The sequence below is a fragment of the Odontesthes bonariensis genome, chromosome 1 (assembly GCF_027942865.1).
Source record: "Odontesthes bonariensis isolate fOdoBon6 chromosome 1, fOdoBon6.hap1, whole genome shotgun sequence".
Lineage (NCBI taxonomy): Eukaryota > Metazoa > Chordata > Actinopteri > Atheriniformes > Atherinopsidae > Odontesthes > Odontesthes bonariensis.
Genome location: NC_134506.1, coordinates 45,659,842 through 45,676,734, shown reverse-complemented (window position 1 = coordinate 45,676,734; position 16,893 = coordinate 45,659,842). Strand labels below are relative to the sequence as shown.

The following is a 16,893-nucleotide window of genomic DNA, read 5'->3' as shown; positions in this document are numbered from 1 at the left end:
ACACACCACCGCCTGACGGGGGCAAACATCACACACCCACCGCCTGACGGGGGCAAACATCACACACCCACCGCCTGACGGGGCAAACATCCCAACACCACCGCCTGACGGGGGCAAACATTGCAGCACCACCGCCTGACAGGGGCAAAATTCCCAACACCACCGCCTGACAGGGGCAAAATTCCCAACACCACCGCCTGACGGGGGCAAACGTCCCAACACCACCGCCTGACGGGGGCAAACATCCCAACACCACCGCCTGACGGGGGCAAACATCACACACCATCACCTGACGGGGGCAAACATCCCAACACCACCGCCTGATGGGGGCAAACATCACACACAATCGCCTGACGGGGGCAAACATCCCAACACCACCGCCTGACGGGGGCAAACATCACACACCATCCGCCTGACGGGGCAAACATCCCAACACCACCGCCTGACGGGGGCAAACATTGCAGCACCACCGCCTGACGGGGGCAAACATCACAGCACCACCGCCTGACGGGGGCTAACATCACACACCACCGCCTGACGGGGGCAAACATCCCACACCACCGCCTGACGGGGGCAAACATCACACACCCACCGCCTGACGGGGGCTAACATCACACACCACCGCCTGACGGGGGCAAACATCCCACACCACCGCCTGACGGGGGCAAACATCACACACCCACCGCCTGACGGGGGCAAACATCACACACCCACCGCCTGACGGGGCAAACATCCCAACACCACCGCCTGACGGGGGCAAACATTGCAGCACCACCGCCTGACGGGGGCAAACATCACAGCACCATCGCCTGACGGGGGCTAACATCACACACCACCGCCTGACGGGGGCAAACATCCCACACCACCGCCTGACGGAGGAAAACATCCCAACACCACCGCCTGACGGAGGAAAACATCCCAACACCACCGCCTGACGGGGGCTAACATCACACACCACCGCCTGACGGGGGCAAACATCCCAACACCACCGCCTGATGGGGGCAAACATCACAGCACCACCGCCTGACGGGGGCAAACATCCCAACACCACCGCCTGACGGGGGCAAACATCACAGCACCACCGCCTGATGGGGGCAAACTTCACACACCACCGCCTGACGGGGGCAAACATCCCACACCACCGCCTGACGGGGGCAAACATTCCAACACCACCGCCTGATGGGGGCAAACATCCCAACACCACCGCCTGATGGGGGCAAACATCCCAACACCACCGCCTGATGGGGGCAAACATTCCAACACCACCGCCTGATGGGGGCAAACATCCCACACCACCGCCTGACGGGGGCAAACATTCCAACACCACCGCCTGATGGGGGCAAACATCACAGCACCACCGCCTGACGGGGGCAAACATCCCAACACCACCGCCTGACGGGGGCAAACATCACAGCACCACCGCCTGACAGGGGCAAACATCACAGCACCACCGCCTGACGGGGGCAAACATCCCAACACCACCGCCTGACGGGGGCAAACATCACAGCACCACCGCCTGACGGGGGCAAACATCCCAACGCCACCGCCTGACGGGGGCAAACATCCCAACGCCACCGCCTGACGGGGGCAAACATCACACGCCACCGCCTGACGGGGGCAAACATCACAGCACCACCACCTGACGGGGCAAACATCCCAACACCACCGCCTGACGGGGGCAAAAAGTCCCAACACCACCGCCTGACGGGGGCAAACATCCCACACCACCGCCTGACGGGGGAAAACATCCCAACACCACCGCCTGACGGGGGCAAACATCCCAACACCACCGCTTGACGGGGGCAAACATCCCAACACCACCGCCTGACGGGGGCAAAAAGTTCCAACACCACCACCTGACAGGGGCAAACATCCCAACACCACCGCCTGATGGGGGCAAACATCCCACACCACCGCCTGACGGGGGCAAAAAGTTCCAACACCACCACCTGACAGGGGCAAACATTCCAACACCACCGCCTGATGGGGGCAAACATCCCACACCACCGCCTGACGGGGGCAAACATCCCAACACCACCGCTTGACGGGGGCAAACATCCCAACACCACCGCCTGACGGGGGCAAACATCCCAACACCACCGCCTGACGGGGGCAAAAAGTTCCAACACCACCACCTGACAGGGGCAAACATCCCAACACCACCGCCTGATGGGGGATAAAATCCCACACCACCGCCTGATGGGGGCAAACATCCCAACACCACCGCCTGACGGGGGCAAACATCCCAGCACCACCACCGCCTGACGGGGGCAAACATCCCACACCACCGCCTGACGGGGGCAAACATCACACACCACCGCCTGACGGGGGCAAAAATCCCAGCACCACCACCACCTGACGGGGGCAAACATCCCACACCACCGCCTGATGGGGGCAAACATCCCACACCCACTGCCTGACGGGGGCAAACATCACAGCACCACCGCCTGACGGGGGCAAACATCACACACCCACCGTCTGACGGGGGCAAACATCCCAACACCACCGCCTGACGGGGGCAAACATCACAACACCACCGCCTGACGGGGGCAAACGTCCCAACACCACCGCCTGACGGGGGCAAAGATCACAGCACCACCGCCTGACGGGGGCAAACATCCCACACCACCACCTGAAGGGGGGAAACATCCCAGTACCACCACCACCTGACGGGGGCAAACATCCCACACCACCGCCTGACGGGGGCAAACATCCCACACCACCGCCTGACGGGGGCAAACATCACACACCACCGCCTGACGGGGGCAAACATCCCAACACCACCGCCTGACGGGGGCAAACGTCCTAACACCACCGCCTGACGGGGGCAAACATCCCAGCACCACCACCACCTGACGGGGGCAAACATCCCACACCACCGCCTGACGGGGGCAAACATCACACACCACCGCCTGACGGGGGCAAACATCCCAGCACCACCACCACCTGACGGGGGCAAACATCCCACACCACCGCCTGACGGGGGCAAACATCACACACCACCGCCTGACGGGGACAAACATCCCAACACCACCGCCTGACGGGGGCAAACATCCCAACACCACCGCCTGACGGGGGCAAACATCACACACCACCGCCTGACGGGGGCAAACATCCCAACACCACCGCCTGACGGGGGCAAACATCACAGCACCACCGCCTGACGGGGGCAAAGATCACACACCACCGCCTGACGGGGGCAAACATCCCAACACCACCGCCTGACGGGGGCAAACGTCCCAACACCACCGCCTGACGGGGGCAAACATCCCAGCACCACCACCACCTGACGGGGGCAAACATCCCACACCACCGCCTGATGGGGGCAAACATCACACACCACCGCCTGACGGGGGCAAACATCCCAACACCACCGCCTGACGGGGGCAAACATCCCAACACCACCGCCTGACGGGGGCAAACATCACACACCACCGCCTGACGGGGGCAAACATCACACACCACCGCCTGACGGGGGCAAACATCACAGCCCCCCTCTCACCCACCTGCTTTTCTGCCTCCTATTGAACAGTCTGTTGCAGGAGTTAAACCGAATGTGAAAAGGATGTAATTGCCTAATTAGCCTAATTAGCGCGGCGCCTGGTTTAGCTTCTCTGACCTTATTATCATTTCTCGCAGCTACAAAGAGTCTCAGATAACAAAAGAGGACGGACCCGTGCTTCGGGTGTCTCCTATCAGAACGAGCCGGTCCACAATCTTACTGCAGGTGGTCCATCAGGGTCTTACTTTATTCCTCCCCTGCAGGACACCGTGTGGGTCCAGCTGTGGGTCCAGCTGTGGGTGGACCCACAGCTGGACCCACAGCTGGAACGACATGCAGCACAGGGCCGTCCGATGCGAGACTCGAACCGGGGCCAGCTGCAGCGAGGACTATAGCCTCTGTACATGGGGCGCCTGCTCAACCCACTACGCCACAGACCACCCCTGTTTTATTATTTATTTTATTATTGTAAAACTCTGTTTCTCACAGGCTTTTATTTTGTAAAAGTCTGTGGCTCACAGGCTTTTATTTTGTAAAACTCTGTTTCTCACAGGCTTTTATTTTGTAAAAGTCTGCTGCTGTCTGCTGTGGAACAGGAAAAGAAAGTAATCGGCGGATCCACCAAACATGGAGAAGGGTACGGAACTTTTACTCGGCCATTTTCATGTTAAAGTTCTTCCAGACGGCGGAGTCGACAGAACCAAAGTCATCTGTAAACACTGCCAAGTTGAATTGTCTTCTCAGCGTAGTAGTTCCAGTCTAAAATATCACTTAAAGGCAAAACACACAACTGATAGCAGCAAGTCATTCAAGGAAACAGACAGTGGAGCGAGGCTTCTACATAAAAACTACAGAAAGATGCTGATGTTAAAAGTGTGTTTGCACAACAAATGTTATGGCACTTTCATTCATATGGCAGCACATTTAAAATAAAGCTAAATGCTAAAAGCTATACGCTACTTTTGGATTCATTTTTGGATTCTGCGTACAAATGCGATTAATCGTGATTAATCAGGGAAATCATGTGATTAATTGGATTAAAAATGTTAGTTGTTTCCCAGCCCTAATTAAAACGTTGCTGGCAGTGATGCAACGGTGTTCAGAATCTGAGAAAGTTGAGGTTTAACCCCGACTCTGGCCTCCTGGAGACGATGGGCTCATTTTTCTTTTGATTTGGTTTGCTCTCCGTTTTATTTTAATGTATGAAATAAGTCGGTAAAATGTAATAAATCAGGAGCTTGGTGAAGATAAGACCCTAAACTGGTGTGACTGAACAGATGTGAAGCGAAGCATCTCAGCTGTTTCATTAAGTATTCAGTCCCACCTGAATTTAAACCCCTGCTGCTTTCCTCTGTTTTCTGTTTCTGGACTTTAAACTCTAACAGTCGCTCCTTATATTAGAAACGTTTGAACCCTTTCAGGACTGTCAGAGTTAATACAAGTTAACGCAAAGCCAGTTTCATGCTTATTGTTTCAGTTTTGGCAGTTAGAAGGAAGGCCGAGGCCTGAAGGTAGCAGAGCACTTTGTACTCGTCTCACAGTCCTGAGACAAACACTGTTGAACAACACTCATTAACTGCAAAAGAAAACCTTTTGTCAGAGAAACACGCCATGAACTCAATTAAAAACTGTCCTGAGCTCAGCTGCAGATCCGTTCTGTCGTCTCACTTCCTGAAACAAAACAATCGCACCCACAGTGACTCCTTTTTAACAGGGAATTCCATACAATCAAGTAAAAATATGAAATAGATATGCGATTAATCTCGATGCTGCTTAAAAAAACCCAAAGAAATGTCTGAAAACAGTCAGTTTTATGAAAGTCATATCGTTTCTCAGCCTCTGAGGGAACCAAATCTGAACTCACACCTTCAGCCTTTACTGCAAAGTTACTGACTTCAACCTGCCCCCCCGAAAAAAGAAAGTAGCTCAAGTACCGCTAAAAACTTGCGTAGAATTTGTTCTTCACCAACATTTCCTTTACTTTACTCAGTGGGGTCACATGGCTCTGAGAGGATCAGATTATTGGCTAAATTACAGTAAGAATGAGTTATTAATGGGTAATTCTCCTTGGATATCTGGCGGTGAATGAATGGGATCAGAGGCACAAAGCGTGTCATACCCCGGTATGATAGGTGGCGCTGTACCCATTCCAGCTGTTGCTAATAGAGCCACTTCCTGTTGACCTCTTCACCACCAACAACAACAACAAACTCAGGCGTTGGAGAAAGATGGAGAACGCAGAGCCAGATGAAGCTACGTCCCTCTACATTTGCTCTGTGGTGAGCTGCTTGTTGCACAAACTCGATGCCCAACGGAGCATTCTCCATCGCGTTGTTTGTTTCTTTCTGACGGCGACAACAACAGGAATATCGTCTCCTTTGACTTCCGGGTCACGACCCCGGGAAAACATCTGGAGCATGCGCAGAACGCAAAGTCTACCGTAAATTCCGGACTATAAGCCGCTACTTTTTCCCAGGCTTACGGTGTGGCTAATATATGCTTTTTTCTTTTGTTTTCATGCTGCCAAAAACATTTTGCACCGTAACATTAGACCAATCTAATTAAACAATAGTTCACAGTGGTCCAAAGAAATTGTACGATAAGTCATACACACTTACACTACTAAATTATGGTAAATCGGTCATTTGTACTCTCTCTCAACATGGAAAACAAACGAAGAAATGCGTATGATGCAACTTTTAAATTGAAGGCGGTCAATGACTTTTCCTGGTAGGCTACTGTCTTTTTTTTTTATTTTACCAGCTGTGTTACAGGCACTGTTCGAAAAAAAAAAGCATTTACACCACGTATTTGTTACTGATAAGTATTTAAGTTAAAATCAGCCGTGTTACAGGCACTGTTCGGGGAAAAAAGCATTTGCAGTGTGCATTTGTTTCTGTTACCATATGCATTTAATTAAAAGTTTAAAAATCCTCACATGTAACATCTTTCTGTGTAAATATCTCATATTACTACGTGGCCACCCGTGGCTTATAATCCGGTGCGGCCTATACAAGCACAAAATGGATTTTCTTTTTAAAGAGAGGGTGCGGCTTATATTCAGGTGCGCTCTGTAGTCCGGAAGTCACCACGAGCTTCAGCGTCTACAAGCAGGTTTAGAGTGACTTTCAACCCAGTTATCTCGGGGTCTGAATCCCATCCGATCCAGTTCTTAGTCAGATTAAGGTGTCTACATGCACCTAATAACTCAGTCTGATTGTAATTTAGCCAATAATCCGATCCTTTCAGGCCCATGTAAATGTACTTTATTTCTACAGCCCTTTACAGACAATCCTTACGGTGTACCGAAGTGCTTTACAGCAGGTAATAAATAAAGAGAAGAATAAGTAAAAACAATAAATAAGATAAAAGTGTCATCATGCTACTGGGTATTAAAGCCATCCTAAATAAGCAGGTTTTTAGCCCAGATGTGAAGAGGCCCGGGTCAGAAATAAGACGCAGCTGGACGGGGGGCTTATTCCAGAGCCTGGGGGCAGCTTTGGGAAAAGGCTCGCTCACCCCAGGGTTTGTATTCTGACCTGGGCACTTCCAGCAGAAACTGATCTGTTGGCCTCAGAGCTCTACCAGGACTGTTAAAAGCTCAGATAAATACGACGGGGCGAGGCCGCTAAGAGCTTTAAAAACCAACATTAAAAGTTTAAAATCAGTTCTATAACGTGATTTATATGTAACCCCACTGAGTGTCAGATCCGGTTAAACCTAAACACGAAGCGCTCGGACCCCTGAGCTGACCGTGGACCTCGCCGGCCCTCCGCTCGGCTCGCGCTCCGTCAGCTGAGCGGCTGCAGAGGAAAGTGATGTTACAGATATCTTCAGCGCCTTCCCACGCGGTCACATGACGCCCTGCTCCTACCCAGCGCACACGGCTCACGCACACGGGGTCGCCCTCGCTGGCGTCCGTCCATCCGCCGTATTTATAGACTCTGGGGTTACATAACGGTGGCCTACTAACGCAGCGCGGCACGTGACCTGCGTGAGATGATGCTGAACTCAGCTGAGGGCTCGGCCCGCCTCATCTCACACACGTGCAAACTCACACCCCTCCCCCGACTCAGGCTGACATCACCGCGGGCCCCGAGGCTGCTCTCAACAGCCCGGTTGCCAGGCAACCGTTTCGTCCACAGGCACGACCGACGCACGTTTAATCCGAGAGGCTGAGAGACGAAAGATAAAAGATAAAATCTGATGTTGGGATGTGCACACAGAGGAGGAAACGCACGGAGAAGGTGAGTCAGCGAGCAGCTGGGAATCTGGGCCACGATCTGTCGCAGGACCGTCTCACCCTCTGCAGGCCTCCCCCCCCCCCGTCTGCCTACAACCTCATCTTCTGCTGCCTGGCAACCCCTCTTCACAAGACGAGGCGGTGCACGCAACTCGAGACCCCCGCAGATAATCTGAGACCCCCGGTGACGTCCGAGAGACGAGGGCTCAAACAGAAAAAACAAGAAGCCGGCTGATTTCAGGAGGATGCAGTCACATCACAGCTGGGAATCATCTGGCGGTTTGATCACACAGACAATAAGAAACCAGGAAACATTCCTTCAAACAAAGCAGAGAGAAAAGGCAAAAAGGGCCACCAGAGGACGGTGTGGGTTCTGATGACATTCAGCTCAGGGTTATATTCAGTCCGATCCGTCGCTGAAAACTTGGCCTATCTCAGCATGGTGTGCAGCGTGTCCTTAAAACTGGACAAGTGGAGGACAAAAGAAGAGTTTTCATCGACAGGACAGAGAAAAAATGTTGATCAGCCTTCATTTCTTTTTACGTTTCCCTCAAAGCAGCCGGACTTTCTTTAACCTTTAAAGTGTCCTCCTGACCAATTGTTCTTCAGGCTTTCTGAAGCTCTTTCCGAGTTTTTCTTTGGACATTTTCTGCTTTTCCCCTCATTTTCAGCCCAGTTCTTGTACCTGATGTGTTTTTAAGCCACTGAACTCTGACCTGTGAACCATTCAGGCAGGAAAAAGGCTCCTAACTCAAGGGATGAACCAGAGTTGTGTCCACACAGAACAGACAACTTAGCAAAGAAGCCGTTTTAAACTGGATCTTTAGGCACTTTGTTCCCAGCAGCCTGTCACAGAGACACATCATTTGTTCCCATTTCTTTAGCTGCATCTGTGAAAAACAGCTTCATAGTTTCAACTTTATTGTACATTTACGTTAAAACTGCTTTCAGTTACCAAAAGAGTCAAATTAATATAAGAAATTCAGTTTAAAAAAAAATCCTAATCCCAAAAAAATTAATGTTATCACGTCTAAAAGTAGAAAAGTGGGAAAAAAACAGACAATAATAAGAATTATAAGTTATTCAACATCAAGAAAAAGTAAATAAAATTCAATTTAAAGCTTAAAAAAGGAATATAAGATATAATGACTCATTATGGAACAATTCATATAAATGACATGATTAAACCGTTTTATGCCACCAGAAATGAATAATCTAGAAGCTCTTTGTGGGTTTTAGACTGGAATTAAGATTAATTCCCATTTCTTTAGCTGCATGTGTGAAAAACAGCAAAGATAACACAGTCTGACAGACAGAAAACAGGATTTCTGCAGCAACAAGGTGATTCCCAAAGAGCTGTTAGCTGAAAACTTGGCATATCTCAGCATGGTGTGCAGCGTGTCCTTAAAACATTTGAGGAAACTGGACGAGTGGAGGACAGAAGAAGAAGTGTCAGGCCTAAAGAACTATCTCCAGCAGATGAACAGGATCTGAAAGTGATGTCCTTGAGAAAGAGGAAAACATCCAGCAAAGACCTGACACAGGAGCTGAGAGATGCATCTGGACCTTCAGCTGATCCATCTGCTGTTGGCCCAAGCCTCATCAGAAATGGGCTCCATGGAAGGGTGGCTGTCAGGAAGCCGTTCTTAAGGAAGGGAAACAGGGAGAAAAGGCTGAGCTGGGCCAAAGGACACAAGAAGTGGGCTGAAAATCAGTGGCAGCAGGTCTGATGGAGGGATGAATCCTCCCCAGAGCCCGGAGCTCAACATTACTGAAGCAGTGTGGGGTCATGTTGGCAGAGAACGGAACAAAAGGCAGCCCACATCCAAAGAAGAGCTTTGGGATGTCCTTCAAGAAGCCTGGAGAACTATTCCTGAAGACTCCTTAAAGAAAGGACAGAAAGCTCGTCTGAGAGGGTTCAGGCTGTGCTGGAGGAGAAAGGAGCTCAGAGCAGATATTCACTTTAAAGCTGCTCACAACTGAACTAGTACATTTAAGTTCACACGTTCTGCAAAAATTTCCTTTTTTCTTGGAAATATATAAAGAAATGAGGAGACTGTCTGGAGCCAAAACTTCCTCAACTTCTAACTGGATGACAACTTCATTTGAAACCACAAAAACAAGCACACAAGCGTGGAATCTGGCATTAAGTGTGACGTTACAGGAATGAAGGTGGGAGACAAAAAATGGGGGGCACAGCCAGGAGACTTTTCAAAAGGAAGATGAAGAGGAGTGAGCGTGGTGCAAAGGTCAACAGACACCAACCGCAGGCGAGGGTAATGAGGATAACACGAAGGTGTGAGGCTTCACAAGTGTTGAGCATCTCGCACTAATTACCCCGAACGGTCACCGTGAGTCGGCCTAACGGTGCTGATTAGCCCAGAAAAGCCCAGAGAAGCCCGGCAGTTCCTCCACCCTCCGAAGCCTCTCTGATGAACGATGGGACCGCTCATACAAAATGCATGTGAGCAGTGAATTATTGATCATGCTTTTTATTCCCCTCTCACAGGGGGGACATGTGAGTTTAAAAAAGCATGAGCTCAGTTGATACAGGTGCAGGGTCCATCAGACCGGCCTGCCGACAGCAGATCTGAGTCCTGTGGGTCCTGAACGCCGAACACACTTAAAGCAATACAATGTAACTTCTCAAAAATCCCACTATGGAGCTCCCCCTACAGGCTTGGAGGTAATGTACGGTTACACTGTCGTAAGTACAACACCCTTTCGCTTTCACGTTTCACGTTTGTTGACGAACCGGCGAGGAGTCAGAAGGTGCAAGCTATGTCGACCGAGAAGGTAAGAGTAATCAAATGTACCTGGGAGCGTGAGAGGGTCTATTTGTTGTTGCGGTAGGTGTGCCAGAAAACAAGTCGAAGTACTTCCGCTCAGCTCCCGGGCCGCTCCAGCAAAGTTACATAGCGCAGTTTTTCCAACTCAGACCCCCGAAGGGCATAGGAGACAGGCCAATCGTAATATTAAAACTCATTCTAGCCGCACAATTTTTTTCAAGCTGTTATTTTAAGGTAGAAATGTTACATAGTATTGCTTTAAAGGCCTCGGTATGCTGTCGCTATCCGTCAATCCGTCTCCGTGGTCATGCAGAGGCTATCAAACCTTTCAAAGTTCTCAGTCGGGATGTCGGATACACAAGGCAGTTCCCCTCCCGATCAGTAGGCGGCGCTACGTTAGACGACCCAATCTGGCGACGTCTATGGTGAAAGCGGTTGATTGGTTGTTCACCTTACGGCTCCTCACAGTGAACGATGGCGACCGAGAGAGAAAGACTGTTGTTGGAGTTGGAGCTTGTTGATGTTGAAATGCAAATAATTTTGACCAAATGTTGACCGGCACACAGTAAACTCTTTCAGAAATGACGGAGTGGAAGGAGCTAAACCGGAAAAGTGATTCTGGAAATCATGTCGTTAGCCGACCAATCACAGCCTTTGCGGTCTCCGCGAGTCTCCGCCTCCTCGACGGATAGATAGGAGAGCATCTCCGGGAGGGTCTCCGTAGACGTCCATAAACCAGGCTTAAGGCTCTAGCATGGTTGTTGCGATGGCTCGCGCGAGCGGTGTTGATGATGTCACGGTTTTGTCGCCAGTAGTTGCAATTTTCTCCGTCACAGAGGTGTCTCTGCTACGTGAAGGTTACCGCTAACTACTCTACAACGATGAAAGTGGAGAAGAACACAATGCCGCTGTAGCACTGTCATCACTCAGTGGGGTCACATGGCTCTGAAAGGATTGGATTATTGGCTAAATTACAATCAGAATGAGTTATTAAGGGTAATTCTCCTTGGATATGTGGCGGTGAATGAATGGGATCAGAGGCACAAAGCGTGTCATACCCCGGTATGATAGGTGGCGCTGTACCCATTCCAGCTGTTGCTAATAGAGCCACTTCCTGTTGACCTCTTCACCAACAACAACAAACTCAGGCATTGGAGAAAGATGGAGAACGCAGAGCCAGATGAAGCTACGTCCCTCTACATTTGGTCTGTGATGAGCTGCTTGTTGCACAAACTCGATGCCCAACGGAGCATTCTCCATCGCGTTGTTTGTTTCTTTCTGACGGCGACAACAACAGGAATATCGTCTCCTTTGACTTCCGGATTACGACCCCGGGAAAACATCTGGAGCATGCGCAGAACGCAAAGTCTGATTCACCACGAGCTTCAGCGTCTACAAGCAGGTTTAGAGTGACTTTCAACCCAGTTATCTCGGGGTCTGAATCCCATCCGATCCAATTCTTAGTCAGATTAAGGTGTCTACATGCACTTAATAACTCAGTCTGATTGTAATTTAGCCAATAATCAGATCCTTTCAGTGCCATGTAACCCCACTATGTGATAATGCTGCTTAAAACCTTGCCGGCGAAAAGGCGACGTAAGAGAAATATTCCTGACATAATAGCTGATGAACCTGCAGAAATTTCGATTTCAATAGATGTGTTCTCACCATGATAGTCTGATATAGTACTTAGAATATTGCTATAGGACTTTTAAGTGTATTGTGTTACCCTTTCTTTCTTTGTTGGTTATGAAATAGTGAGCTTCAATGGACACACTTGGGAATTATCGTTACCTTTCAGGATGCAACAACAATAATAATAATAGATCGGTTTTATATAGCGCTAATACTCAACGCTGCTTCCAACAGCAAATTCCTAAAGACATAATTTATTTACAAATAATTGCACAAAGTATTTTACATGACACAACCATCAGCCGTGAGCCTGTTTTCCAGTTGGTCCGTCCGGTTTGTCGCTCTCCCGGCGCGCCAAGTTACAAATTTCGACTGGTGCACGACAACGCGCCGCACCAACAATAAATCCAGCTTTACACAAGATATCAGCCTCACTTTATCACATATAGCATCCCTTAATCCTCCCCATCAACAGGCACACAGTTAAGTGTTTGTATTCAAGCAGACTTTCAGTTGGAACCGTGACAGAAACCAGACAATTAATGTTAAACTAAATGATGAATGATGAATGCATTCGTGCTACATTATAGATCGACTACAGCCACAACCAAACATCGTCACAACAGATGATCACTGACGTCACCATCTGCTGCTTGATGGAGTCCAGCAACGGTTACCGACAAAATTCAAAGCCACAGTCATGTGAAAAAGAAAGTACACCCTCTCTCAGTCCTAGGATTCTACATCTCAGTACAGTAAAAATCATCTGGTCCTCACTGGACCTTAAAATCAGGTAAAACAACCTCCGGTGACATATTACACTGTGTCATTATTTACGATACAAAAGCTTAGACAAGACGTAGAAGCAGCGTGTGGAAAAACTAAGGCTGTGTTCTAAGCCGCATACTTCTCCTACTACTACTAGTATGCGAGTTTGAGTAAGCGAGAAGTTCCCGGATGCATACTAGATTCTCCGAAATGTTGGGTATGCATCATGAGGTTACTACTCATACTCAAACTACCCAAGATGCAACGTAACGTGACGCCGCCGATCGTCATTTCCTGTCAAAACGGCAGTTTCAAGCTAGCTACAACGAGGGTAGGTTCACTTCCTGTTTTCAAAACAAAAGCACCAATTGTATGGTAATGGCTTTCCCTATGATAAAAGGCAACGGGTATTTTATTTTGTGAAAATAACAGGAAGTGCGTTGCTCACTGCGGCTAGCTTTAGTAGCGCCGAATTCGTGGGAACAAAATTGTAAACAGCCGGTATTTTGTCAGGTTTTCAACACGTTGGGGATCTAAACGACTACTTTCTCACCTGAAAATGTTTCAAATGTTGCTAAAGTTTACAGAGTTTAGAGCTTAAGAGAAATCAGCTTCAGGCCGGCTGATTTCGGCTCGGGCAGGAGCGCAATGCATTGTGGTTAAACGCTCTGCATACTGTCTGATCGATGAGTATGCAGTATGTAGTATGCAGTATGCGGTTTCGAACACAGCCTAAGTGAACCCTCTGATCCAACAGTTGCCACCTTGAGCAGCAATGAGTTGCATTGATGGTTTTTCTGTTTGACGTTATCAGTTTTCTCAAATTATTCACTGAATCAAGTCGACCATAAAAGTGAATGATATTTGGACTTGGAAAACTTGAAGTATCACACAGAACACAACAAAATAACACAAAGAAAGTTTCTGGAATCCTGAGTTTAGGTGCTGACCTCTCATACCTGGTTCCAAAGCCCCCTCTGGACCCTGTGGGGGAGTCGAGGCTCTCTCCTGGCTTGGCCGGCCGGTCGCGATTCATGTGCTGCAGAATGGAGCTCAGCTCGGTGATCACGGTGTTCTTGGTGTCTGGTGTGGACGGAGGGCTGCGCAGCTCGGGGGGCTGATCGCCCCACAACTTGGATGTCCTTTGAGAAGGAGTCCTTGGAGGCTCTGTGGATGAGGGGGGAGGGGGAGGGGCCTGAGGCGGCGACCCGTAGGACTCCGGGGGCTCTTCGATGAGGGCGTCGTGATAAAACGATGTTCTGTTGATGACGGATTTGCCTTTGGGTTTGGGTGGAACGGGCGGCCGATCCACCAGGAAGGCATGCCCGTCTGCGGTGGCGTAGAGGCTCTCCAATGCGCTGTCGCAGAAGCCTCCTTCTGACGACAGGGTGGAGATGCTGGAAACGGTGCTGGTGGTCTCCATGTGCTGAGGGTCCCCGCTGCTGCGGCTGTCGACCTCTTCGATGCCCGAGTCGCCCACCCCAGACTCTGGGTCTGGTGGAACGGGCGGATATGAAGGTGGCAAGCTGTTTAAAACCCGCTTGTGGGGGTCGGCGACGGGGGGCGGAGCATGTGGGTGGTAAGGGGGAAGTAGGGGTCCCCCGTTCCGTCTCTGCAGCTGCAGCATCTCTGCGATGGCACTGGCCTGGTCATCGGGAATGTCAATACTGTTTGCAAACTCTAGCGGTGGGGGGAGGGGTTCCGAGAACTCAAATTCCTCGTCGATGTCAACCGAAGCCAGCGGAGGAGGGGGGATGCGGAAGGGCAGTTTTACGGGTTCGTCCAAGGATTCCCCTAAAGGAACGGTCCTTCTCCGTGATGCGGCAGACTGATTGGCAGAGAGGGTGGGAGCATTGCGAGGATCAGGCTGGTTGGGGTCCTTCAGCTCGGACGGCTGGTTGCTGTCCTGAACCTCCACCTCCTGGTTGTTCGCCTTGTTGCTCGTTGCATCTGTGCTTGTGTGGACCATCAACAGCCCAGCTGACTTAGGCTGCGATGTGTCTGCCACATCTGCCGGGGCACTTTTCCTCTCCTCGACGGCTTGATGCTTGCGCTCTACCCGTGCTCCGTCGGACTCGTACTTCTGTTCTGTCATCTGCCTCCGAAGGCCGCCGCGGCCTGGCCTTCCCATAGTTGCCGTAGAGATCGCAGCAAAACTCGTCTCAATCCCAGAGCGTAGTTTGGTGTCGATAAACAGCGGCTGGTTGAGGTCTGGTTTGTGAGTCTGCTGAGGAGGAAGAGACTGGGCTTCGTGCTTGGGGGTTTGCTGAACCTGAGGGGGATTCGTTGACTGATTCTGAGGATGGTTCTGTTGCTCCTTCATGGCCCGGTCGCGTGCTGCCAGTGCCAGAGCGAGTGGTGAGTTGGGGTCCAAGGGTTTGCCAGTGACCGGGTGGAGGTAGGTGCCATTGGCCTTGTAGTGGCTCTTGGGGGGAGTGGCTGGGAGGCTAACGGGACTGTCCAGATTGGGACACTGGCCTGTTCTAGTGTTCAGAGGCTCCCGAACCACTGTGGGCTCCGGGGTGTTGAAGTCTGTCATATTGCCACTACCGCCACCAACTGGGCGTCCGAGCTTTGCCGAAGGGGGGGCCATTATCCTTCGAAGGCGTTCATCACTGCTGAACATGCCTTCATCGATGGACTTGGATTGACGAAGACGAGGGGTTGGTGTGGGACTGCTCAATTCATCATCCCCGATGTCTACTGACTGGAAGGCAATGGAGTGCTTTTTGGCCTCTAGCCTCTTCTCGCGGTCCCGCACTGCCCCAGCAATGGCTGCTGCGAAGGGGTTGTTAAGCGAGAGGGGGTCCTCGGGTCGCAAACCTCCACTTCCGCCAACGGTAGGTGTGAGAGGCGGATGTTCAGGGGTTGTGGGTTCAATCTCCATGCTGCTACCCTGGCTGCTCTTGCCGCTGCTGCTGGTGGAGGGCTCCTTGACGATGATGGTGGGGATGGGGATGGAGGAGCACGTCCTTTCTACAGGCGTAGTGGGCATGGAAACTGCGCCCGAGGGGCCTGATGGCATGTGACACGATTTCTCTGGACTGTCTTCTACATTGGGCTGCTTTACCAGCATTCCCTTCCTTCTGGCGGGTTTCGCTGGCACGTACAAATTCTTATTGCCGACCTCAGAGTACGGGTTCTCGGGAACCGGCGTGCGCCCTCGAGTGCGCGTGCTCTCAAAATGCTCGGAGCTCTGTCGGAAATAGCCACGTCTCAACGTGGCGACATCTCTACTTTGGCTGATGGTCGTCACTGCGTTTGGCGAGTTCTGCGCGAAGCTCGGTCGCGTGGTGCTGTAGTTCTTGGATGTCGGGCCAGCAGCTGAGTTGTAGGCAGGTGGTGAAGGGGGTGAAATGGCCGGGGGAGGAGGGATGTCCTCTGAGGTGTCAGGCATCGAGAGACTGCGGGAGAACTTGAGCAGGGGAGGCGTGAGGAATCCCAGTTTCTCATCCTCCGATGTACCTTCGGGAAATGGAGCAAAAAGAAAAAATTATGTGAGGACCCGAGGGAAACATCCCCTCTTTTTATTTCCACAGAGTTCCACACAATAATGTGCTCGTGATGTGAGCTCTCTTTCAGCCTTTATCTACATAAGCGGGGCCATTACTGACATTTTCCAAGCACCACATAGACGTGAATAGAAGCTGCCGTTTGCTGCAGGAATCTGGAATTTTCTGGTGAATTAAGCCGACAAATTACCTGATATTAAATCTTGAAAATGGAAAATTAGGGCAAGGAAAAACACGGATATACAGAGTGCTGAATTTAAATCTGTGCAGGACTAATGCAGCAATTATGGAGCTGTGTACGCTGAAAAAGGGTTGAATATAACTGCGCATCGCTCCTCAGAAATGTTTTGACATTCAGATATAAAACCAGCTCTTTGGGAATATAAGGGAGAAGACGACCAGTCAGCCTGCAGATGCCTGGAGATGACGCTTGCTTGTGCCATT

At 50.7% G+C, this 16,893-nt stretch overlaps 1 protein-coding gene across 5 annotated transcripts in view; it reads right to left on the bottom strand.

Moving 5' to 3' along the window:
• Positions 1–16,893, bottom strand: part of shank2b (SH3 and multiple ankyrin repeat domains 2b) — a 386,266-nt gene that overhangs the window by 11,503 nt on the left and 357,870 nt on the right. For 3 of the 5 annotated variants that reach the window (XM_075468229.1, XM_075468215.1, XM_075468238.1), the window contains one exon: positions 13,888–16,402. In XM_075468229.1, coding sequence (XP_075324344.1) covers positions 13,888–16,402 — 2,515 coding nt within the window. The remainder of the gene's footprint in view (positions 1–13,887; positions 16,403–16,893) is intronic. The other 2 variants (XM_075468249.1, XM_075468221.1) reach the window with 1 other exon arrangement.